This window comes from Phaenicophaeus curvirostris, chromosome 3 (assembly GCF_032191515.1).
Source record: "Phaenicophaeus curvirostris isolate KB17595 chromosome 3, BPBGC_Pcur_1.0, whole genome shotgun sequence".
NCBI classification, from domain to species: Eukaryota; Metazoa; Chordata; class Aves; order Cuculiformes; family Cuculidae; genus Phaenicophaeus; species Phaenicophaeus curvirostris.
Genome location: NC_091394.1, coordinates 18759535 through 18785252, shown reverse-complemented (window position 1 = coordinate 18785252; position 25718 = coordinate 18759535). Strand labels below are relative to the sequence as shown.

Here is a 25718-nt window from a genome sequence, read left to right as displayed (position 1 = left end):
AACAATGATTTGTGAGTTTTCTAGGATGTTTGCATTCTTTTTTCTCCAACAGTTTCCTATGATGGAGAAGAAAACTAAGATACTTGAATAAGGGGGTAAAAATTTTTCTATTTCCCATGATGGCACAGGTGGAAAATTTCATTTTGCCTATTTAGTGTTTAAAAATAAGTCTCCTTATTAACAAGGCAGAACAATTTCTAGCATTTCTTTGGGAAATGCAACAAAATTATTGTATTTCCAGGTACAATATTTGCTTGAAGCTTTAGCTATACAGGTACATAATTGCCTTTTTAATCTTATAAATATACATTATGTCTTAATGATAATGAGCTGTAATAGCAAAGGCAATCACAATAGTTTATTGTTGAAATTCTTCATAAGCTTATCATGGTTTTTATTCTCTATCAAGGCTGCAAAACAGAACATGTTCAGATATTTAACCTCTGTTTTGACTGAAACTTGTAGAAAAATCACACCATGAAATATACTAAAAGTAAAGAAAAAAACCCAAATTAACTGGCATACTCACAAGATTGTTCAAACAGTGGTTTAATTATAAGTGGAGAGATAAACTACGAACACGTAAAACATCTCTGAGAAGAAAATCTAAAATTTAAAATAATTAAAATTTATATGTTGATAAATCATCAGAATTCTCTATTCATTTTTGATGTTCAATTTTTTCCCCAACAAGATAATGAATATACAGTTAAAAATATGAAAATATTTAAAGTAAAACTCTGTAAATTATGGTGGTAATTTAAAAATAAAACTATATTCTTTTATTTTTTCTGCATCATTGCAGATGTACTAAAATTACCTATATTTTTAGATTGGAAAGCAGAAGGATTGAAGCTCAGTCTTTCACTTGTCCTTTAGAAGAAGTGTACTTGAAAGTTGTAAATCAAGTTTAAATACATATCTCAGAAACCTGGAAGATAAATTAAGTTACAGAGAATGGTTATATTATCTTATCTTCTAAATATGCCCTTGCTTTAAGCCAAGTCATACCCCACCTCCACATGGGAAAACAGATTATAGCAAAGGCTTTAATTATCCATATTCTACTGATGATTTAACTAATTTAAAAGTTATTTTTAGGAAGGGGGGAAAGAGCAAGGTTTAAATCCTCTCATATTCTGTGTACCATATGCATCTTTTTTGATGTTGCACAGATTGCAAAATCATAATCCTGCGCTTTCCCTTTGTAGGCTCAACCAGCTGCTGCATCTTTTTTCTGTTAGGCACACTTAAGCCCTTATGCAACTTAATACTTTCTGTCATTGTGATAATTTTCTGCTGTTAACCAAATGCATGTTCTACTTTGTAATAGGGCTTCTTTCAGTTCCTGTGGTGGAGGAAAGCAAATACTGATGATACAGTTTTTCACTGTGACAGACTTTTTCCAATCACCATGCGCATTCTTTGATTTTGTACTATATTCTATACATCAGTTTTACATGTGGCCTTTCAATTTATTCTTCTGAAAGACCTCTGCGTTGAAGACAACCTTAATACCATATTTTTTCTGTTTCTGTAGTGTTTAATACAAATGTTATATGATGAATGCAAACACCATTTATATATATATATGAATAATATTTATAATTAATTTACAGTTAATTTAGCACTAGAATTCAAAAAAAAAATAACAGTCTTGATACCATCTGAATGTTTTATTATCCCTCTGGAAAATTAATTTGTGTACAACAAATTTGTGTACAATAAATTATATGCAAAACCAATGTATAATGGAAAAAATCAAAACCGTTAGTGAATGGAATTTTACAAAGTCTATTTGAAATTACATTTGAAACTATGTGTAATTTGTATGCATTTAAACACCACTTTAATATATATTCTTCCAAATAGCCATCTATTAATTTTAAACTTCCTTTAAAAAAAAACAACTCTTTACCATTATGCTGACAGATAATGATGTCAATGAGTCTATTTTCACGTATTACAATGTACATAAAGTAGTGTATTTCTTGATAGGTAGTACCTTTTCAAATTCAATTACAAATGTCACTTCAAGTACTGAATATAGCTTTAGCTTCCTTTTTCTGTGTCTTTTGTTGACCGCCTCTTTTCTCCTTATTGATCACTTTCTTCCATCTGCTTAAACACATCTCTTTTCTAAACAATATTTTATGGAGAAATTGCAAAATAGGTCATTATTTACAGTGACTGTTCTTGGGTTAGAATTTGCAATTGATTTTGCTGTTCCTTCAGTTTTTCTTGGTATATGCAAGGAGGCTTTCAGGTCTGTTAGGAAACTCAAGAAATTACAGATTTATTAGTTTGTTGCATCTGCCATTTGTTTTTTTCTATTCATTTTCTGTTTTCCTTTACTGTTTTCAGTATAGATGTTACAATGATTGCAGCCACACTTTTGCTGTATTCTCCTTTGCTAGCTATGTTTTATACCATTTATATCTTAAACTTTGGTTTTCAGTTTTAGACACAATCCTTTGATTTTGTCCCTTTATCATTTTGTTCATTACAGACTCCGTTGCCTCTAAGCTTGTTCTCTACAACTCCATCTCAGGTTTTCCATTCAATTCTTCATTGTCTCCTACACATCATGTATTAATATTTCAACTAGAATTTTTCTTTTCTCTTCATCTGCATTCACAGTGATTAGTTTCCTAATGTTCAGTTGCTAGTTTTGCAGGTCTCTTGGTATTGCAGCACTTGTTAGCAAAGCACATTACTTACTCATTTTGTCCAAAGTCATTATCTTTTACTATTCCTGTATGTACTTGGTCATCCTTAAAATAAGGTTGACAAGTGTCTGGATATATTCCATCATGTCTTGCTTACACTTAGGATGTGAAGATGTCATTCATTTGAATTCTTAAATAGCTGTTGGACTCAGCCTTGACATTTGTGATGAAACTGGAACTTTCCCTGTGTCCCTGGCAATGAAGTTACATCCATTAGAAAGGTCTGTGTTTACTGTTCTTAGCCTTTTCTTGGCAGAAGTGGACAGTTAGTTTGATCATAAAGTAAATATTCGCTTGAAAGGTTTTGACAGGTCTGAAAACCTCCATGCTCCAATACCAAATTCAAGACTCATTTCTTGTCCTACAGCTCTCTTTATTTTGCTTTACAACTGTGGTGTGAAAATGGCTGAACAGACAGCGCTTTGAGGATGGGACTTTTAAAGTTCTTTAGTAAATCTGCAATCTTTATTGGAGGATGGATACGTAATATTGCACACTTTGTAGTAGACCTGGAAACACTGCAGCAAAGCACCTGGCCTTTGAAAGTACTCATGTAATGGCTCTGATTTTCTGCTGTAAGGAAGCCTGGTATAGCCAGTATTACATGCTTGTATAGTTTGAGGAGATTGGTAGCTACATACCCTTGCTATTTACCAGACTCTGATGAACATGGCCACTAATTCAATCTGTATCTGTCCCAGAGCTGCGAAATGAAAACAAATCCTCACCCTGGTTTGGGCTTCCAGGTGCTCCATGCAAAATTAGAGTCATTGACAGGAGGAATTTAAAGCAGGTAAAGTAGGTTATAGAAGGTCAGAAGTAAAAGAATCTACTGAGGTAGAGGTAGATCTCCGATAACATTTTATTCCTTTTTACTAAACTTGCACATAATCCACATTGCTGCTGGGAAAGCTAGTGTTTCTTCCTGATAATCTGTGGGATCTCTGAAACTGCACTCTCATTGGAAGTGTAGCCATGTGAGTGCTGATCCTCTTAGACAGCAAACTGAAAAAAATTATTTGGGTGATGCTGAAAGAAAACAAAAAGAAATAGAAGTAATAAAAACTGTATGCCAAGATAAAAAAAAAGAACAAGAGCAACGACAGCTGTCTTGTGGAAGGCCTTGGTGCTGCAGTTCTCAAAGTGAGATTTTTTTTTTTTTTCTAGGGTAGGATGCTGCTGTAACCATATTCTCTAGGTTGTAGACCTGAACATAAAAAAAAATTTGTAACTCTGCCTTCCACAATAATCAAATCTACTGAGGAGAAAAGAGACACCAAGCATTTGGTTTTGATCATATTTTCCTGTCCAAAACTGCACTTCTAAGTTAAACATGTATGTAGGCATGAGGAAAGGAGGTCTCCAGAAACATTTTTATTCTTTTCTTTTATCTTTGGGATGTGACAGCAAGTGACTCAGTCTGTAGATTCCAGGCCCAGCAAAGTGGAAAGAAGAAACTTTAGTCTAGATGCGAAATATGTGGTGAATGCTTACCTGATGTTTGCCTCATACAGGAAAAAGATGGCAAGACAAGTGCAGTGTGTCATGAATAACCTTGAATATGTTGGCTACCAGTTAGACAAGTGATATAATAATATAGAGTTGTTCTAACTGATCTATAAAGTGATACCAACCCCTTTGCATATGTAAAATTTTCTCACTGCTTGTTTTCTTCCTTGTAGTACATTTTTCTAAATTCTGTGGTCCAGAAAGAAATACGATTTTTTACTCAGTGACTAACTAATGAAGACACTGATTTTTATTTCTTTTCTGGGCAGTTCTTAGAGCATATTTTGACCTTGAAACTTCCATTCAACAATTACCAGTGGAAACACTCCTCATTATGCTGTTTGGTTGAGCTAGTCATCACTTAATTTTGAGGCAAAACTGACTGTTGGCAATGGTTTAATTAATTTTGTAGTGGTGGTACAATTTTAGGTGGTTTGGGAAAAAAGTGATAGTCAAAGTAGAGCATATTTTTATATTAAAGAGGTTAAATTTTAATGAAAATTAAAATTACAATTAAAGGATTTTTTTTCCAACAAATACTCATATAGTAAATCCTGACAAACTTGTTTATATCAAGAAAGGAGAAAAATGTAAACAGTTACATGAAGTGATTATATTAAGAACTGAGGGGTCAGCCAGAAGACTTGTAACATGCAGAAATGATCTGTTACATTCAAAATCTTATGATGCGCAGAGGGAATACACTTTATATAATGAGCCAAGCATTTACGGTTTTCATGGGTTGACTCTAACTGGATGCCAGGTGCCCATCGAAACCGCTCTCACTCCTTCTCCTCAGCTGGGCAGGAGAGAGATAATATAACAAAATGCTTGCATGTAGAGATAAATGAGATCACTCACCCATCACTGTCAAAGGCAAAACAGACTCAACATGGTGAAATTGATTTGTTACCAATCAAATCAGAGTAGGGTAATGAGAAAGAACACAAAATCTTAAAACACCTTCCCTTGGCTCCTCCCTTCTTCCCAAGCTTAACTTTACTCCTGAGTTCTCTACCTCCACCCGTCAGTGCTGCAGAGGGACAGGGAATAGAGGTTGTAGTCAGTTCATCACGTGTTGTCTTTGCCACTCGTTCTTTCTCCCCTGCTCCAGTGTGGGGTCCTTCCCACAGGAGACAGTCCTTCGTGAACTTCTCCGAAGTGAGCCCTTCCTACCAGCTACAATTCTTCATGAACTACTCCAGCATGGGTCCCCCACAGGGACATGAGTCCTGCCAGCCAACTTGCTCCAGTGTGGGCTTTTCTTTCTGCAGGTCCACAGGTCCTGGCAGGAGCCTGCTCCAGTATGGGCTTCCCATGGGATCACAGCCTCCTTTGAGTGTACAGACCTGCTCTGCTGTGGGGTCCTCCACAGGCTGCAGGTGGATATCGGCTCCACTGTTAAACTCCATGGGCCACAGGGGAACAGGATGCCTCATCATGATCTTAACCTTGGGATGCAGGAGAATCTCTGCTCTGGTGCTTGGTGTACCTCCTCCCCTTCCTTCTTCACTGACCTTGGTGTCTGCAGAATTTCTCTCACATCTTCTCACTGTTCTTTCTGCTGCAAATGCTGTTGCAAAGCAACTTCCCCCCTCCCGTCCTCCCCACCTTCTTAGCTATGTTATCACAGCAGTGCTACTACCATAACTGATGGGCTTGGCCTTGGCCAGCAGCAGGTCTGTCTTGGAGCTGGCTGGCATGGGCTCCGTCAGACACAGGGGAAGCTTCTAGCAACTTGTCATAGAAGCCACCCCTGTAGCCACCCCACTATCAAAATCTTGCCACTCAAACCCACTGTAATTGTTCATCTAATTAATTTTGACTGTCTAATAAAATCAAGTCCATACTATTTAATTATGGAATTCTTGTTAGTAGTATGGTTAAAATCTTACACATAAACTTCTAATTAACTACCTCTCTTAGTTGGTGCTATGTCCCCCCCTTCCAGTACTACTTCTGGTCTTGGAGATTGATTCTTCAGTCTTCAACAGTAATTAACATCTTGGGTTCTCCACCTCTTCAGTTTTGGAGTCTGCTTGAGGTTACTTTTTGTAGTTTTTTAAGGTTGCTTGTTTGCTCTTCCTCACTGCTTCCCAGGTAAAGTCTGTGAGCTGCACAATGACCTCCTCTAGCCCTATTACCCCAGGGAGGCTTTTTGTCCAGCAGTGACTGTGTAGAGTTACTAGCCTCCAGGCACTCCTGAACTGAAGCTGACACAGGGAGGACACAGGCATGTGGCCACAAGGCAATTGCTGTCGTGGCCAAAACCAGCTTCAGGCAAGGCAGGGCCAGACCCATCTTGAAACCTTGCACTGCCAGCTCTCCTCCAAACCTCTGACCCTGTGGCAGGGATAGCAAAAAACTTATTTACTGGGCTGTAGAAGAGAGCATCCCAAACATTTGTCTAGCACTTGCTACCAGCTCACAAGAGATGTTACAGTCCTTCAAGATTACATATGACTAAGAGCTGATCTCAGTATGGGTTTGCAGTGTTGAATCTGTGATACATACCATTGCTGGCATATGGAAGATTGCATAATGCAGTTTTGTTGGGGAAGCTACCTGAAGTATTTCTCAGTGTGAGAATGTGGTCCTAGGTGTTCACAAGAAATGTTCTTGGATATTTGTAAATTATATAAAATTTTGCATGAGTGAATCAGAAATCTCATCAGTCATCTGACACTGGTTTGAGATGCTTAACTATCTTTTTCTTAGAAATCACAATAAGAATAGAAGTGAAGAACAAATGATAAAAGCTATGATTATTCAGAAATCCAGATAACTGAGAGGAAGGAAACCAGCTTCATTTTATTGTTATATTCACCTAGACTCAATTAAGACCTGCAGATATTCATGCATATGTGCTTTATTAAATGAATGTGATAGATATCTAAACCCAGCAGTTTTTAACACATGGGATTTTAAAATAGACTGGGGCAATAGTGGGCAATAGTGGACATTATTGCCTTTTATACTGTTTAACAATAGTGAAGTATAATACAGTCTGGTAAACTTAAATCTCTAACCCTTGCTGTGAATTTGCATTTATGATAACCAGACTTTGAAAGCTTGTTTTCTGCACTAATAAAACTACCTTTTACTGCATTACATTGAATAGAAAAAGTCAATGGCTGTTTTCAAGTTCTGTTCACTGTGTTATAAGCAATTTAGGAAACTCCAATCAAAGTAGTCCCGCATTCTGAAGCTTCATTGAAAACATCTAGCGTGGGACCAAATTTTTCACTGAATACCAAGTAGGTAGAATTGCTAGCATCATTTTTAATAACTCTTTTCTTCTTGCCTTTGCAGACTATGGCACAATTAAGAAAGTACTTGCCCCAATGAACCAGACTTCAAGCAGCTGCTTGCTAGAGGAAATTGAACTCCTGCCGAAAAGTCAACGAGAGCCCATCAGGAGTCTTCAGATCCTGCACAGCCAGAGTGTCCTTTTTGTAGGCCTTCAGGAACATGTGATTAAGGTCCCCCTGAAGAGATGTCCTTTTTACAAGACATACAGGTATGAAGAATAAGCTACTTTGATTTGATTGGAGAAAGATGCTTACAAGGGGTTGCGGGAAAATGGGAAGGAAAAATGACTGTAGGTAGGAATTCAGATTAATTCTCTGAGTCATGACTCTCTATGTACGCTGTTTATCAGAAGTGTGTCTGACCTCTTTATTGACTTCTTAGGACTAGATGAGACTGTCAGGGAATTACATTGATAATTAAGTGTCATTATACAGATTCTGAATTGTGAAATGAAATGGTAAGAAGTGGTTTATATAGAAAACCAGTATGTGATAATGTGCGACATAGCTGCTGGTTTAAGATATTTAAAGCTCGAAACTTGGGCAAATTCAGGTTGAGGGTATTTTTAAGTTTTATTGTAATTGAGTAAACAATATCTGTGGATTCAGAAAGGAAACTGAACTGGATGAAATGAACATTAAGATTAGTTGGAAAAATGGCTATTTAAATTTAGTGCTGGATCAGGAAGCTGTAACAAATATAAGTATTCTACTAGGTAAAAGCGTTACACAACTAACAGTTGTTTGATCAAATAAGGAAAATAACTTAAAAATTATCACTTGGTTTTAGACTGTATTATGGTCATTAAGGAATTTCAGGTTCAGCATACAGATTTTTCTATAGGTTATCTAAAAGTTCTTCTGGGTTACGGAACATATGCCATTAGACTTTGTTAATTTCATCTGTTTAGTTAAATCTTCCCTTTGATGTAAGTGTGGCTGCAGTAACTCAGTAGAATTGCACTGTCAGGTGCATTTTGTTGTTTTTTTAGCTTGTTTTCCTTTCAGCTTGTTTAATATACATTCCTTTGAAAAGCTGGGCTATTAAAGGAGGGAGAAAGAATGCTGGTTGCCTTTCTTGACTATTGTACTCGGGATCACAGAGATGTTATCTGTGCAGCAGACAGAGGGATTATAACTGCTGTGAAAGACAGTGTCCATCTGCAGGTGGATACGTTTCTGGCTGTCAGAGGGAAGACGTAGGTATCAGCAGGGAGGTGACTGCAGGATGCAGGTATAGAGCTGTGTCTTGGAGAAAGTGTAAGGATATTTCCAGGAGACCTGGCTCTACACGAGGACCAGTGCCATGCAGGAGGCCAGTGAAAGGCCACTGTCTGGGGAACAAGATCTAAGGAAGAGTTGTGCCCTGAGAAACTGAAGTAGACCAGAGAAGAGGGGGGTGGGGAGGGAATATTCTTCATATTGCAGTTCTTTACAAGCCTTTTTTTGTTTGTTTATGTGGTCTCACATAGCATATTTTAGTCCTTTTCTACTAAAGTAGAAGTGATATGACACTCAAAGCCCCAGGGGAAGTCCTGCAAAGCTCACTTTAAAGAAAAGTTATATATAGGCAAGGTTTAGTGAGTTGAAACAGGATCTGTGGTGGTTCTGTAGCCCTTTTTGTTTTGTTTCTTCCTTTTCTTTAGTGAAGAACTTGTATTTTGGGAGAGGGAGGGGTGCATATGTGTATATATAAAAATATAGCTACCTATTCTTGTGCTTCTCTCTTTTCTTGAATATGACATGGTTTTGCTGTTCTGGTTGTACAAGACCTTGAACATGTTTGCTGACGCAGATGTTTATTTCAGAAAGGGAGACTGGGCTGCTGTCCTGTGTTGTTGTGTGGGCTCTGTAAAGAGCTCAATAGTACCAATGTCTCATGTTTACACCAAGTCTGCACTCTGCCTAAAACATTTTAGGGCTGGAGTCTTATTATGTTATTAGTGAGGCATGAACTCCAAAATCCAGAGGTGCAAATTCTGGAACACCTTTTTAACAGGTGCCTGTGTGGAGGTCACACAAGGTCCTTGGTACCTGTGCTTCTGTCAGGACAATTCTGGAGTCACATCAGTGCTACCCTGGCTGTAAGGCCCAAACATGCTTCTGCTTTCACAGGGTGGGACCGCTGTCTGAAATCATAGTCCACACATATGGCTGCAGGCTCCCTTTTTGATCAGACTTACTAGATTTTAAGAGTGTTTTGGGTTTGTGTTTTTTTTTTTTTAAAAAGGAATGCTGTTCCCATTTTACTGAGTAGAACAGTAGTTAAATGAGTTGAATCTTGCTGAAATGATAATTTATTCCTCTGCCCAGAGGTATGTGAAGTCTCATCTTGCACTGGAATGGCTTACTTAAAAGAAGATAAAATTATTACTTGTGGGGTTTTTCAGTCATATCTTCTCTAGTTTTACCATTTTGCTTGGAATAATTAAATATCTGTTGTGCCAAAAGGGTTGCCACCCATGCATTCTTCCTGGTTAAAGAGTTCATTTTCAATTATAGCTCTGTTTTGTGAGAAAGGAGACGATTTACATCTGTGATCTAGTCCCTTCCAACCCAAACCATTCTATGATTCTTTGATTCTGTGAAATAAGGCATCTCATCATCATCTATCATTAGAGACTCGGATTGTTGGGAAAGTACAGACATAATTTTTTACTTATCACTTATTTTTGGCTTGACTTGTTTTTTCAGGCTTATGCTGGATTTCAAGCATATTTGGTTTTCTGTATGTGGAGAGAGTGTAGGTACTTTACTTGGGGCTATAAATTTCACTAGATAATGAAACATCTGAAACTTAGTCACTGGTGCTGGGTGCTTTAATACTCACATTATTGTTATATATTGCCACCTATTACTTCTATACTATAGCCCTGGGTAAACAGAGTAATGAGTAAACCTTTCCTAAGGAAAATGCCTTGAAGCATTATGATTCGTTTTTCGGGTTATTTTAATTTTGTCTGTTTATGTTTATAATACTCGGGGCTCTATAACTGTGCCAAGGCTGTAGTCTGAACTTCCATCAATAATAACTAGAGTTTCTTCCACAGATTAAGGGCATGTGTAGCCTGTAATATCTACTTCACATATTTTTTTTTGTGAAATGGAGCATGCTTGTGTATAAATAACTACCTTAAAAAAGTTGAAGGGCTGAAGATGTACTAGCTTATCTGTCCTGCCTTTTTTGTGACAACAGCAAAGTGCTCATGGTCTAATCTTTTCTAATCTTTTTGTTTAGGTTTATCACAAGGTTTTCAGACAATGCAATTTCAGCGCCTCAGTTGAGCAGACTGTTACACAAGCTAATATCTCAATGTCAAGATACTTTTCTTGAGTTTGTCTATTTTTTTAATTTTTATTGTGTTTTTCCTTGTTTTACCTTCACATAGCAGCCTCTAAAGCATGTGTTTATTGCTTTTCTTTGTAGTTTATTGTTTCTCCTTAATTATCGCTCTGATATGCTTTACAAATTTGCCTAATTTTTATTTCCTTGTATATCTGTTCCTTCAGCACTTTCTTGGGGTAGAGTGCTCTGAGACAGAGTGCTGCTTCTGACTGATGTTCCCTTTGATTCAGGACAGTCCTGTTCTATCACTGTTGTATCAGCTCACAGCTTCACTCCTACAAACACTGTTATCAAAGGCCCTTGAAAATATTTGTTTGCATTTGGAGACTACATTTGGGGGTTTGGAGCTTGGGGTTTTTTTTATTGGGGTTTTTTTTGGTGTTCTAGGTGCACACTTCAGTACACTTAATTGCTGTGACAGCAGACCATGCCACAGAGAGAGCCTGTTGTCACACCTGTTGTTTGGAATGCACAGCACTTTGCTTTATGCCGTAATGTTTTTGTTGTTCGTGAGTTGCCTGTGTAAGTTATTTGGATTGATGGTTTTCATGGAGGGGGTTCTCCCTCAGACTTCTGCCAATGGCTGAATGGTTTTGAGCATCCTGTCATAATCTTGCTGTTTTCAGGAATCAGCTAGGGAAAAAATAGTTTTGGCCATATGAATTCTTACAGTTTCCAGAAGGCCCTGGTACATTCGTGCTCAAGGAGGAAACAGCAGAGCAGTTGCCTAAGTTCGGCTCTCCTTGAGGAAAATCCTTTAAGATTTGATCAGGTTATTATCACCTAGATATTGCAATTCATGCATGTTTATCAAACATTTACAGAAGATCATCAACGTTATTCACTGAGCTATTATTTTCACTAGGAATTCTCTAGCTCTCTGTAAATCTTCAGAGTTGAGTAAAGCAAGTGTAGGGCACAACTGACTTCTGTATACCCACTAATTAACTGTAATGCAGGATAAATACAATGATTATAATGAGAAGATAACTATTAAACTCCTTTAAGTTGCAGTCTTTGCTAATTACTTTGAAAACTCTAAGCATCTGTAATAACAAAGAAGTTCTGTAGCAGAAGGCTGTCCTCTGAAATAAAGAACCATTTGACTGTTATTTATTGGTAGCTGTAGCCATCAAAAGCAACATTGAATGGCAATGCTTTCTTTGAGGGAAATTTGTTGATGTAGTATTTTGAACTGGACTTTTCAGTACAACAAATTTGAAAGTAGGGGCAATGAAGGACTGCATCATCTCAATGTACTGCGAAATCTTGCCAAGCAAGGGTCAAGAATTGATATTTCTGATAGAAAGTAGGTATCACACTCTTAGAAGGCTTGAAAAGTAATCTTACTGCGATGTTATGTCTAAGTAAATAAGTAGTGCCATCTGCTAAAAGCTGTAAAAATAATGTAAAAAAACCCCCCACCGTTTAGAAATTTTTTAGTATTATTTTTCACATTATATGGTTAAAATATTATTGGGTCATAAGATTGTTTTGCTACGTAATGTTATCATAGCTATTCTACAGTAAAATTGACTTTTCTCTCTGTGTACTCCATATTTTTTTTATTTATTAAGCATCATCTATGCAATCTGTACATAAGCAAAAGATAACTATGCCGGCACAATAATGAGAGGGTACTGGATTATCTAACAGAAGAAAACAATTATTGCAGATTTAGCTGTGCTTTATTTCATTCCTAGGACTCCTGCAAGATTATTGGATTAAGTATTTCAACTACTGTTGCATTCCTTTATTTTTCTGTGGCTATAGATGCTGAAGTACTCTTGAATTCAGTAGGAACTTGTTTTCCTGAGAATAGAACACTGTGGCTATCATTACACAGTAAAATAATGATTCCTACATATTAATACAGTACAAGGAACCATTAAGTGGTCTAAACTATTACTAGGTGCTAATGTGTGCAGAAGACCTTGCCAACACTCAGAATTGAAGTTGTTGTTTTGAAATAATCATTCCAGCATAGTTGGTTTTAGATACCGAGGTGGACTTCCTTTTTTCAAAATATGCAACCCTTATTCCAGTTTAAATCAGAGAAACACACTGCTACATTAGAAGGCCTAATCTGAATTAGTGATTCCAGATTAATATTCCAGAGTGAGACTCTTCATAAATTTCTCAAACTAGGATAAATCATAATCCTGGCTAAAAGACTAGCACATTTATAAAATGTGAAGTCTATTTTTGGGTATTAGATGCACTGCAGAATTATCTTCAGTTGTTGTGGAATTAGAAGAACGCTAGCAAAGTCAGCAAAAATATGAAATAAGCAAAGTTGAAAGACTCAGAAGAACCAGTCCTGTACTGGGGGTGGGGGGTGCAATCAAGTGAAGCTCTACAGCTCTACAATCTAAGGTTGACCTATATTTCTTTCTTTGTGAGGACCAAGGTTTTTTGCAGAAAGTCTTTCTCTATCTACCCCACAAAATGCATCAGAGACGAACTATGCATTTGCATTTTTATGCACCTGAATTATTTAGCCACAACTCTTGAAAGCGTGTGATCTATGCATGAATGTATTGTATTATAAGCACACATTTTTGGCAAACAAGAAGGAATTTTCGTAAACAGGTAGAATTTTACTGCTTCCAAGGTATTTATTGAAGTACTCTATGAGGACAGAGGAAAATGTCTTTTCGTTATAGTTTGCAAAGTTGTAAGAAAACCAGATGGACTTAACTGCATATTGCAATATAGATTTTATTAGAAGGATATTATTTTAAACAAAGAAGTGAGCGATGAAATAAAAATTTAAAACAGGAATGTGGTTTTCATATGTTATGATGTACTTCATTTCTTTGCTTCAAAAAATACCAAAAGTTTGAGGAATTTTAAGTTTGGTGTAGTTATTGTTAAGTTTTTCTTGAAAATCACTTGGCATTTTAAGCAACTGTCTTTCCAAGAGATCATGTCAACAGTCACTTGCTACTTGGCAAGAGTATTCTCTGGAAATAGAGGTTAAAGGATGGTTTAAGAACAAACAAAGGCAAATCTGGAAGGATTTTTATTTTAAATTAATTTCATGTATCTGATACTGGACTGCTATGGAGTCAGGCCAGTACATATCCTTTGCATCTCAGCTTACAGTGCTCTATGTCACACATAAGTTGATTTCATGTGAGAATTATTTATGTATATATACATAAATTCCTGATTCTGGATTTCAAGGAGGAGCTTGTAAATTTAAGGCTAATATTGTCAGTGCACGAGGCAAGATTGAATCATACCTAGATGGATTTTGAATGTCATGCAGAAATCCAAGTAGGAAGAAGTAGTAGTTGTCCACACAGGGTTGCTGAGATCATTAAAAGATTTGATTTTTCTTAATGATGCTGGCAAGGCTTAAACAGGATTCTGAATATTTGATGCACATCTTAGTTTTAGCTCCTAGGATTTTGTAAGTTATGTGCCTACCATTTATGTTCTGCAGAATAATTTGTCTATATCTTTAGATCCCTGTTCTTCATTGCACTCGTACACACATGTGTATAGACAAAACCAGTAGTTATAAAAACATCAATAGCTACCTGTGCATGGAAGTCTAGTATCACATTTGTGTATTCATGCAGGAGTAGATAACACAGTGTATTTGGAACATGAGATGGGCTGTTATCTTCAGTTCTCTGTTCAAATTTTCAGTGAGGAATCTGGCTTCTGCGAAATAAGGCTGTGACCCCAGTTCAGTTCCTTGAATACAAAGTGTCCAGATCACATTTGATGGTAATTGGAACTAGGTAGGCATGGCTATCTCAGTAGGAATGATTTGAAAGGGTCAGGAAACTCAAACATCCTCTGTTCTTCAAAATGCTATGTATAGGTAAAGACAGAAAAATATTTCATTTAACGGTCTCAGAATAAGCACCTCTTATGTTTATACATTCTCTGTTTTCATGTGAGAATTATTTGCAGGTCTCTTAATATTCAACAGTCTTTTTGTGGGCATTTACTTTTATTTGAAGTTTTACAGAAAGTCTGAGTTTGGAGTCCACTATTACCTGAATGTATGAAAGAGAGAACTGTTACAGCTCAAGAGGATACTTGATTAGCACTTATTGTGTATATTGATATGAGAATATATTCCTCCTCTGAAACGAGATCTAAAAATGTCTTTGAAATCAATGGTATCAGGATATAGCTTTTAAGGGTTTTTTTTGTTCTTTGGAGTACACATAGTGAATTTTTTTGTTCTAAAGATGTATGAGGTTTTTTATATCTTTTGCTCTGAATGATGTTCATTTCTACCTCATCTCCTGTCTGAATAAATCATCTCAAATGTAACTGAAGTAGAACAGTTTTCCTGGCCTGTTTAGTGATAACTATAAAACGGCTGAGGAAAATGATCTGCTACTGCTGGCTTTAGAGTGGGGTGACTAACAGTTCTGTTACATGTCAGTCAAAATCCATTGTTTAAGTTTTGCTTGACTGTCAGTAGGCATACTTCACCATCATAGCCAAATAAATGCCTTGCAGGAGCAACACTCAGCTACCTATCATTTACATTTGGTAATAAATATGAAAGAAAAATGTAGAGGGAAATTAGTATCAAGCAGTAGAAGCCAAAAGCTGTTCAGTGTTTTTTTGTAGAGAGTGCTGACTTGACAGAGTAAGTGCTATCAGGAGTCATAGAATGAACCAATTGACTTTTATTCCTGGATTTCCTTCCTACACAAAATTGCCATTTTCAGCAGTGCTGGGCCAAACTATGTGAAATCTTAAATATGTGGGCTCATGCCTGTTGAGAGTAACAGACAAAACATTCATTTTCACCTCTGATGAAATTGAGATATAAGGTAAGTATCAGGAGACTAGGCGGCTAATACATTGTCCAGCTCTGCTGCTTCCAGCATCACTATCTGAAAGGGCCCTGTCAACTGAAAGACCTAATACTAATTTTAAAATGTATCTTATTTTTCAACAGTAACATCTAAAATTATTTTAATTTCGATAGAGATATGGGAGGAGAAAGGAATAAAGCTGTGTAGTTGTATCTATTTTTTTATTTTCCTTACTTATATGAATTTGACAGCCATTTTGTACAATTCTTTTCATTATTTCTTGTGTGCACTGGAGCTATCCCTCTTACTGCTGTCCCTTGAGAGAGAGATTAATTAAAAAAGTGTTAATATAAAGTTTTAGTTGATGGAGGACAGTAAGGACACATAATTTTGAGTTAATAATAGTCCCTTTAAATTTCACATTTCAGCTGTTATATTTTCATACTTACAAGCTTTATTCTATCCTCATTTTCAATCTGTAAACTTATTTTGTTATCTATTTCTTTTTTATACCTTGACATAGCAGATCAAAATAATCAGCTGCTGTTATTCACACTTTGAATTATCCCTCAAAGGAAAGAAAATGGTTTTAAAAGGTGGCATAATTAAACAAATACAGATTAAAAAAAAGTTTCTCACATATTGCCTCTATTCTTCTTTTCTTTTAAAAGGAAATATATTCACTTTTCAGATATATTGGTGACATAAGCAAGTGATCTAAAAGAAATAAGAAGAGCTTGTGTTGTTCAGCCTAGAGAAGAGAAGTCTCCTGGGAGACCTTATAGCAGCCTTCCAGTACTTAAAGGGAGCCTACAGGAAAGCTGGGAAGGGGCTCTTTATCAGCGAGTATAGTGATAGGATGAGGGGGTAACATATTTAAGTTGAAAGAGGGGAGATTTAGGTTAGAAATAAGGAAGGCATTTTTTTCTGTGAGGGTAGTGCAGCACTGGAACAGGTTTCCCAGGGAAGTCATGGATGCCTCATCCTTGGAGGTGTTCAAGACTAGATTGGATAAGGCTATGAGCAACCTGATCTAGTGGGAGGTGTTCCTGCCTGTGGCAGATGGGTTGAAACTGGATGATCTTTAAGGTCTCTTCCAACCCAAACCATTCTATGATTTCTGATAGAGATTATAACTGTAATTTCAAAGCTAATAGAAAAGACTAAGAACTGGAACTCCCGAAGTCTTCTTTACTTGGAACAGACAACATATGCTTTTATAAATTACTGTAATTCTCCAGTAATTAAGTACCATAGTCAATTTTGACACTATACCATGCATGCAGCCAGAAATTTAGCTGTGCACTTAATAGAAATGCTACCTTTGTGTAGGCATTCAAATTCACATTTGTTCTGTTTTGTCATTTTTTCTGTGCCATACCACAGAAGGGATCAATTTCACTATCAGTTTTACGTCTATGAAATATGAAGAGATGCCATGTAGTTATTTAGAGATCTTTAGCCACTACAGGAGAAGATAAATGTTCATGTTTTCTGATTGTTTTTTATTCACAGTGCATGCATTGGATCTCAAGATCCTTATTGTGGCTGGGACATGGTAATGAAGAAATGTACAACGCTGGAAGAAAGTCTGAGCATGAGTCAATGGGAGCAAAGCATTACTGTGTGTCCAGTAAGTCCAAATACATTTGTTTATCTCTTAAAGCTTATGATTCCATGTAAATTTCATGAAAATATAACCAGAGACATATAACCAGAGGACTCCTTAGTCTGGTAATGCCCTCAAACTATTACCCACTTGTGGTTTTTCATGTAGGTAGTAAAGAGATGGGAAGGAAAAATCCTAAAGAAATCAAAAGGTATTTCCGAATCCTAGGACAGCTGGTTAAAGGGCCAGGTGCTTTAATACTTTCAGCAGCAAGGAAGAATATAGAATTGAGCAGGCAGACCCAGTTGGTCAACATGTGGCTCTGAGGTTGGTGTCATCAGAAGAACTTTGGGTTTTTCAAGCATGTGATGATCTATTCATCATCAGGTCTACTGGCATCTGATGGCATGTACCTTTCACAGAAGGGGAGAAGGGTTTTTGCTCAAGAGATATCAGGGCTGATTGATAGGGCTTTAAAATGGATATGAAGAGGGAAAGGAGTAATAGCAGGCTAGTCAGGGATGAGCAATGGGAAGGCATGCCAGAGTATGAGGAGCTGCATCCTAGTGAGATTCAGACTCCTCCATGAGGAGATGGGCGCAGTGAACCACACTTGAAGTGGTTTTATATGAGTGCACACAGCATGAGGAATAAACAAGAGGAGCTGAAAGCCTTGGCCGAGTCCCATTACTGCCATTTGTGAAACCTGGTGGGATGAGTCCTGTGACTAGTGTGCCATGACAGATGAAAACTCTCTGGATGATAATTTCATGGCATAGGTGCTGAGGGAACCAGCCAGGAAGTGTGCTTTCCTTGATTTGTTTCTAGTTAATAGAGAGGGTCTCGTGGGTGAAGTGGCGACTGTAGGTTGCCTTGGTCACAGCGACTACAAAGGAGTTCAAGTTTAACATCTATGGTAACAAGAGGCAAACTGACAGCAAGAACTCAACCCTAGATATGAGGAAAGACTTTAGTTTGCTCAGGGAACTGCTTAGTAAGGTCCTTTGGGAAAAAGCTTTTGAAGGTGCTGGGGTCCATCGATGCTGGTCACTTTTCAAGTACCACCTCCTAAAATCACAGGACTGGGCAGTTCTGAAATGCCATAAGTCAAGCAGGTGAAGTAGAAGTCCAGTCTGGCTGAGCAGGGATCTTCCACTCAAACTGAGGCATAAAAGTATGGTGTATGGCCAGTGGGAACAAAGACAGGTGACATGCGAGGAGTACAGGGATTCTGTTCACCACCATAGGGCAGAAATCTGTGCAGCCAAAGCTCAATTGGAGTTAAGGCTGGCCAGCACTGTGAAGGGTAATAAAAAGGGCTTTTAAAAATATATTAATAACAAAAGGCAGGCCAGAAATAACATTGGCCTATTACTTGATAAGCATGGACACCTCGTAAACAGGGATGTATATAAAATAAAGACATTTAATGCTTTTTTCATCTCTGTCCTCAATACTGATGATGGGCTTGTGCCCCCACCCCTCGAGCTCTAAGTTTGAGGACCAAGACATTGCAAATAATAAGCTCCCAGGCAACCCTGAACTTGTATGGGATTTGCTGCTCCAGCTAGATCCCTATAAGTCGATGAGGCCTGATGGGATTCATCCAAGGGTACTTAAAGATCTGGCTGATGTCATAGTGAGACATCTCTCAATGATTTTTTAGTGTTCTCGGGACTCTGGAGAAGTACCAGTTGACTGGAAGCTGGCAAATGTTGTCTCAATTTTCAGGAAAGGCAGCAGGAATGACCCCAGTAACTACAGGCCTGTTAGTCTCAATTCAGTGCCTGGTAAGATTATGGAGGTTATTCTGGGAGCTACTGAAAACCACCTGAAAGACAACACAGTCACTGGTCCCAGTCAGCATGGATTTATAAAGGGAAGGTCCTGCCTGACAAACTTAATTTCCTCTCTATGACAAGGTTAACCACCTAGCTGACCAACGAAAAGCAGTTGATATAATCTTCCTGGATTTCAGCAAGTCCTTTGGTGCCATCTCTCACAGTATCCTCCTAAACAAAATGTCCAGCATACAGCTGGATTAACACATAATGCCATGGGTGAACAATTGGTTGATGGGTCAGGCCCAAAGGGTTATAGTGAATGAGGTTCCATCAAGCTGGCTACTAGTTACTAGCAGGGTGCCACCGGGATTCATCTTAGGACAAGTACTCTTTAATATCTTCATAAATTACTTGGATGCAGGACTTGAAGGTTTACCAACCATGTTCGCTGATGATGTGAAACTAGGGGGGAGCTGTTGACACTCTTGAGAGCAAAAAGGCCCTGCAGAGGGATCTAGACAAACTGGAGAGCCAGGCAATTGCCAACCACATGAAGTTTAACAAGGGCAAGTGTCGGATTTTGCCCCTGGGACACGGAAACCCTGGATATACGTACAGACTGAGGAATGAGAGTCTGGGGAGCAGCCCTGCAGGAATGGATCAGGGATTTCTGGTTGACGGCAAGTGGAACATGAGCCAACAGTGTGCCCTAGCAGCCAAGAGGACCAACTGTGTCCTGGGGTGCATCAAGCATGGCATTGCTAGCCAGTTGAGGGAGGTGATTTTCCTATTCTACTCCACACTGGTGTGGGCCCACCTCGAATTTTGTGGGCAGTTTTGGGCACCACAGTATAAATAGGATAAAAAGCTACTGGAGAGTGTCCAGAGGAGGGCCACAAAGTTGGTGAAGGATCTAGAGGGGAAGTTGTATAAGGAGCAGCTGAAGTCACTTGGTCTGTTCAGTCTGGAGAAGAGGATACTGAGGGGGGACCTCATAGCAGTCTAGTGCTTCTTCACAAGGGAAGGAAGAGGAGAAGGTGCTGATCTCTTCTCTCTGGTGACCAATGATAGGACCTGAGGGAATGGCAAGAAGATGTGCCAGGGGAGCTTTAGGTTGGGTACTAGGAAAAGGTTTCTCTCTCAGAGGGTGGCGGAGCACTGGAACAGGCTCCCCATGGAAGTAGTCATGGTGCCAAGCCTAACAATATTCAAGAAGCATTTGGACAATGCACTGAGACACATTTTAGGGTTGTCCCATGCAGGGATAGGAGTTGGACACAATAATCCTTCCAACTCAAGTCATTCTGTGATTCTGTGAAAATGATCTGGCATAGTTTTTTGGAGACCAGAAAACTGTATTTAATGTCATTTTCCTCAGGGTGTCCTATCAGATTTTAAAAGGATATTTAGGGTCTTTTTTTTTTCTATTTCTTAACAAACTTCTAGGATATGATCAAATAATTTATAGTACTTTCAAAAAGTAGTTATTTTTTACCTGTAATGTCTGTGTTCCCACCTTGAAAGCAAACCTTCACTGAGATTAGAGATATGTATTTCTCTGCCAGATATTTCTTAATTTTGTACTTTAAAGTATTTGCTAATGGTATAAACTTTTATTTCAGGATCATTATTAAAGACCATATAACATCTTCCACAATCCATGAATTGGAAGGGTGAATTGTAGAAATTAAGTCTCACCTACATAAATGACAGGAGTGATAATTATTTTTACAGTGGCTTAATGCTGCTCTTTAAAAATTATTTTGAATAAAATTAATATAATAAAAAACAAACCACAAAATTGATTCCTATTTCTCATTTTTAATGTGATTCCCTTGTTTTAATATTGATTCTTTTCCCTCACTCTAAAGAGCATAAGAAGAGGGTTAAGAAGGATATGCCTTGTGTTACTAAGCTCTTTCCTTTGGAGACTCACGTTACTTTGTCTTTGCCTTCTGCCCATGAAGAGGGAGCCTTTCCAACTCAATTCTGCTTTCATTGCTAATAAGGACTTCAACTTGTCCCAGCTCACCACCAGAGCACATGCTTTTATGAATTTATGCTCACAGGACATCCATGATCTACTCTGTTTTTGACAAGCTTCTTTTAACATATTACTGACACTTCGCTCTCTTTGTTTAGTGACCTAGAGATGTGCAAAACCAGGATAAAGCTCTTTCAGCTTGCACCTTTGATCTCTACATGTGTATTTAAAGCAGCCTCATAGATACAAATGACTACACTTATTCTGAGGTCCTTGAGAAACTAGCTCCTATGTTCTGACTGTCTGTATTTGACATTAAATAATAAATTTTTAAATTACATCTTGTCCTGTCCTTTGCATCCATGATCTCACATAATGGCCTAAAAAAAAATAACACTTGAATTATATCTATCTACAATAGTATTGAAGCATGCTAACCACATTACTTTCAGGTGAAATTAAACCAAATATGTGCTCCAGCTACTACTAGACATTTGATACATGGCTGGAGTATATCAAAAGTAAAGCCCACAGAATATGTATGTTGTGTGTGTCGAGTCTTCCGCACCAGTCATTTTATATTCCAGGTTTGCAGTTTATGTGTGTACCACCTGCCAATATAGAAATAGATGTTGTCTTATAGAAAGTCCAGATTCAGTCACTAGTGCAGTCCTTACCTCCCTGGTTGGCAGGTAACTAGATGCACTGTGCAGTATATTCATTTCCAAGCACATGGAGTATATCATACCCCCCTGCATACTCCCCCAGGCTAAATGTGGTTATGTGGAGGGTTTGCTGGTGGCCTAGTTGTTTTTCTGTATTAAGAAGGATAACTGCAGTGGTTTGTTTGGTTGATATTTGCATGAGCAGTCTACCTACTGCTTAGTCTTTGAATTCGGGCATTAGCCGTTATTTTCTTTTGTGGATACAAAACATGAGGCCAGGAGGGGGTGAAGAGAGGAGGAGGAATGGTTTAGGAAGAAGAACTCAATTCTGTTCCATTCAACTGAAAAAACAGTTGTTTAGTATCTATTATATGAGAGTTGCTTAGGATATTACAGTCTAGTCAAAGCAAGGGAGCACCAAAGGATTGCTCAGAAATTCATCTACAGCTGTGAGACTTATACTGCATAGCAGAGAAGAAAAGATTTAGTGAGCTTCCAAAGGAATTTTGGAGTTGAGCAGATTGAAATTTCATAATATAAAGAAAATTTTAACTGTCTATATTGAAAAGTGTGGTTTTATGACTTTACTGACTTGAACCTCTGAACTCTAAGTAACACATAGAGCAAATTTGAAAACTTCATAGAAACTTTCTTTTAAAATAAAACTGTATTCTGGCAAACTGCAATTGATTACAATTTTACTTAGTGAGGCTTTCAAATATTTGGGGTTTTTATGTGCCATATTCACAGTTTATGTAAGCCAAGATATAATGAAATTCATTTCTTAGGCAACTGAGTTATGTGCATCCATGACATTTGCTATATATATTTAAGATAATGTTTCAGGCAGAACATAACAGAATATTAGAAACCTTTTACCCTCCCCATTCTGGTTCCAATATCTTAATAATTAGTAAAACTATGCTGATTTTTTTAACATTATGGAAAGTTTGTCGGATTAATGCATGACCAGTTTCTTTTAAACTCAGATCAGAGAGAGATACACTAGTTTAGACCAAAATTAAATGTGTGACCAGATGCACTTGAGAAATTGATTCCTGGGGAATTATTCATATATCTAAATATTTATTGGCATATCATGGTGTAGCAGGGACAGGGCTAGAAGAGCCTGCTGAGCATCTATGTTACCATCTCTCTGATCTTTGAACATCATTTGTGACAAATGTGGTTATTTTGGCTATCTTGCTTTGATTTAATTCTCAAATTGGTTTTTAGGTTATTTTTTCAGCTGGCCTAAGTACACCAATTATACAAAAATATAGATAGTAATTAATTCTGTGGTACATATATCTACTTTGAGCTTCTTACAGCTGGTTAGATATCCCTATTATTCATCCACTATCTTTTATAGTAATGAAGGTTCATTGTTTTGCCAAAATATTTTCCAAGGGACCACTTATAATCCATCATTTAAAAATACACTCTCTGACATTATCAAAGACCTTTTACAAGGAATTTTTTTTTTTTTTAAATGAGTGGGGGTTTTTTTTACATAAGTGTGCAACATGAAATGGCTTTATTTTTACAGCTATAGCAAAATATTGCACTCAGGGAGAGTTTAATGTGGAATCTTACCTGAATTCATTAGCAGCTTTGGGAAATACTCCAAAGCTGCTGAATTCCACACAAAGTAATCTCAAACCTAAGAGCCTATGACATATATAAGGACTGAAATACGGAGGATGTGACCTTGACTTAGAGTGCAGAGATACAAACCAGGGAGACAAGCTGGGTGCAGAGAGGCTCAGGAGAAGGATTGATATTTGGAGGACATAAGGAAGGAAGAAGTGACTAGAGATCCTTTTTTTTGTCACTCTTTCCTGCTGAAAGGAAACAGGAACAAAAACAGGGTGGTGGAGAGGGAAAGCAAAGTGTAGCATGCCAGGAAAGTACAGACATGTTGCCTGCTTGATCGAGATTTTCCCCTTAAAGCCTGTCAGGTGGTGAAAGGTTAATGGGTATAAGTTTTGATGAGGGCTAAGAAGGCCCTTCATCAGTACATTTTTCTTTCCTATAGTCTTACGATGAAATTATTTGATATCACTTATCAAAGGGAGAAGTTCATAGAGAGACAGAGCAGGTGAGTCATAGGGAATGGCAGAGGCTGCACTGAAATGATCTTTACAGGAGAACAGGAAAAATATTGAGAAAGAGAAATCTGCCAACAGCACATGCTTCTGAGCTCAAGCTTTCAGCTAAGTTGTATGAATACTTCTCTGCCACTGCATAGAAATCATGGTAATCATAGACAACTCTAGCTTTAGTTTATAATCGTAGGTACAACAATAAAGATGCTTTGGTGCAGCATAGAAATAGAATGCACTATAGACATTTTCACATGTTGGACTAATTGGATTGGGGTCGTATCATTTCTGATTTATGAATTATATATTTGTTAGACTGGCAGTGTAAGAGAGAATGGGTTTACTTGTCACTTAACGAGAAGCATTGCCTGTTGTCTTATGAAAAACAGCAGTGTATACTCTGCATAAGCAAAGGTTGATGAGTTATTTTCAATACACAGCTGTCAGGAGGATTTTGAAATGATGAATTATGGTTATGTCAGTTGTAGCTGGCAGAATATACACATAGCTGTTCCATGGGGAGGCTATATATATGAAAAATAAATAATAAGAAATGTAATTAATAGTGAAATTATGGAACTTTTACCACAGTGGAAAGAATCACCCAGCACCCAGCATGACAGTGGAAACGTCTCGTGCAGTAATCAAATCTCTCACATCTTCAAATTATTACTGAAATGAATACTTTCTTCAGCACCGATAAATGAAACAATATTAAAAATAGCAAAGGGAGACACCAGTTCAGTTCATTCATGACAATCTAAAACTGTACTTCCTATTTCAAAACATAAGCAAATGTTAAACTGTCATGTTCATACACATTTGATAAAATATGCATGACTACGACTGATACATATCTATTTTTATCTAAAGTGACTTTAAATGCTATTTAGGCTGCACTTGTTAGTACTGTTGTTTTGAATGAAAGTCAATATGTGACAATCAAAAGGTAAAACCTCCGTGTACTGCAGAATGAAGAGGCTGTATGAAGAAACTGTCAGGACTCAGATAAGCCTTTCCCTTGTGTATGTTTCTAGGTGAGGAATCTGACAGTGGATGGGCATTTTGGAACATGGTCGCAGTGGAAACCTTGCACACACACTGATGGCCCCAGTGTTGGCTCCTGCCTCTGCAGGACGCGTGTGTGTGACAGTCCTGCTCCTCAGTGTGGAGGTTGGCTGTGTGAAGGACCAACCATGGAGATTGCCAACTGTTCCAGGTAAACAAAACAATTTCAGATTCTACCATTTACGGTGTAAAATTTTTTAAGTTAATCAGAATAGATCCTACCCTTCGAAATCTCAGCTGCAATCCACTGATCCTGTTCTGTGAATGAAACTGCTCATCGTAATGTCCACAGCAAACTGAGACATCAGACAGTATCTCTCGGACTTTGTGGGAGTGAGCATTAGATAGCAAATAGTGATTTCAAATGTTGTGTACCAAATAATATTGTCCTCAGCTATTTTAAACAAAAAAGCAGGAAGGAAAAGAAAAATTAATGTTAGGTAATATCCAAACTATGTTACCTTTTCTCAGTTCTTTAAGTCTTTTTTTTTTTTTTCTGGAAATCAGAAATGTTTTCCTTTTCTGAGGTCTCATGTCACTGTTATATTGACCGATTCTACCTTGGGAAAAATGTTTTCATTATATCTTTTGGTTGTGTGAGGACATTTGTATCTATTACCAGTCTCTATGCCACACTTCAGCCACTCTCTTGTCTTCCTCAGGCACTCCCAGAAAAAAAAAAACAGTGAGAGCAGGTCATTTCAAAGAGACACAGATTACTGCATATTCTGAACTACATGAGTTCATGTTTAAAACATTATACATCATTTAATTGCAAGGTGAAACTTACATACTGGTGCATTCTGCTTGTC

General features: G+C 37.6%; 1 protein-coding gene across 1 annotated transcript in view; it reads left to right on the top strand.

Moving 5' to 3' along the window:
- SEMA5A (semaphorin 5A) overlaps window positions 1-25718 on the top strand; it is a 232028-nt gene that overhangs the window by 122061 nt on the left and 84249 nt on the right. Inside the window, exons 11-13 of the mRNA XM_069853480.1 lie at window positions 7551-7758; window positions 17207-17324; window positions 24876-25057. Of these exons, the coding sequence (XP_069709581.1) occupies window positions 7551-7758; window positions 17207-17324; window positions 24876-25057 (508 nt within the window). The remainder of the gene's footprint in view (window positions 1-7550; window positions 7759-17206; window positions 17325-24875; window positions 25058-25718) is intronic.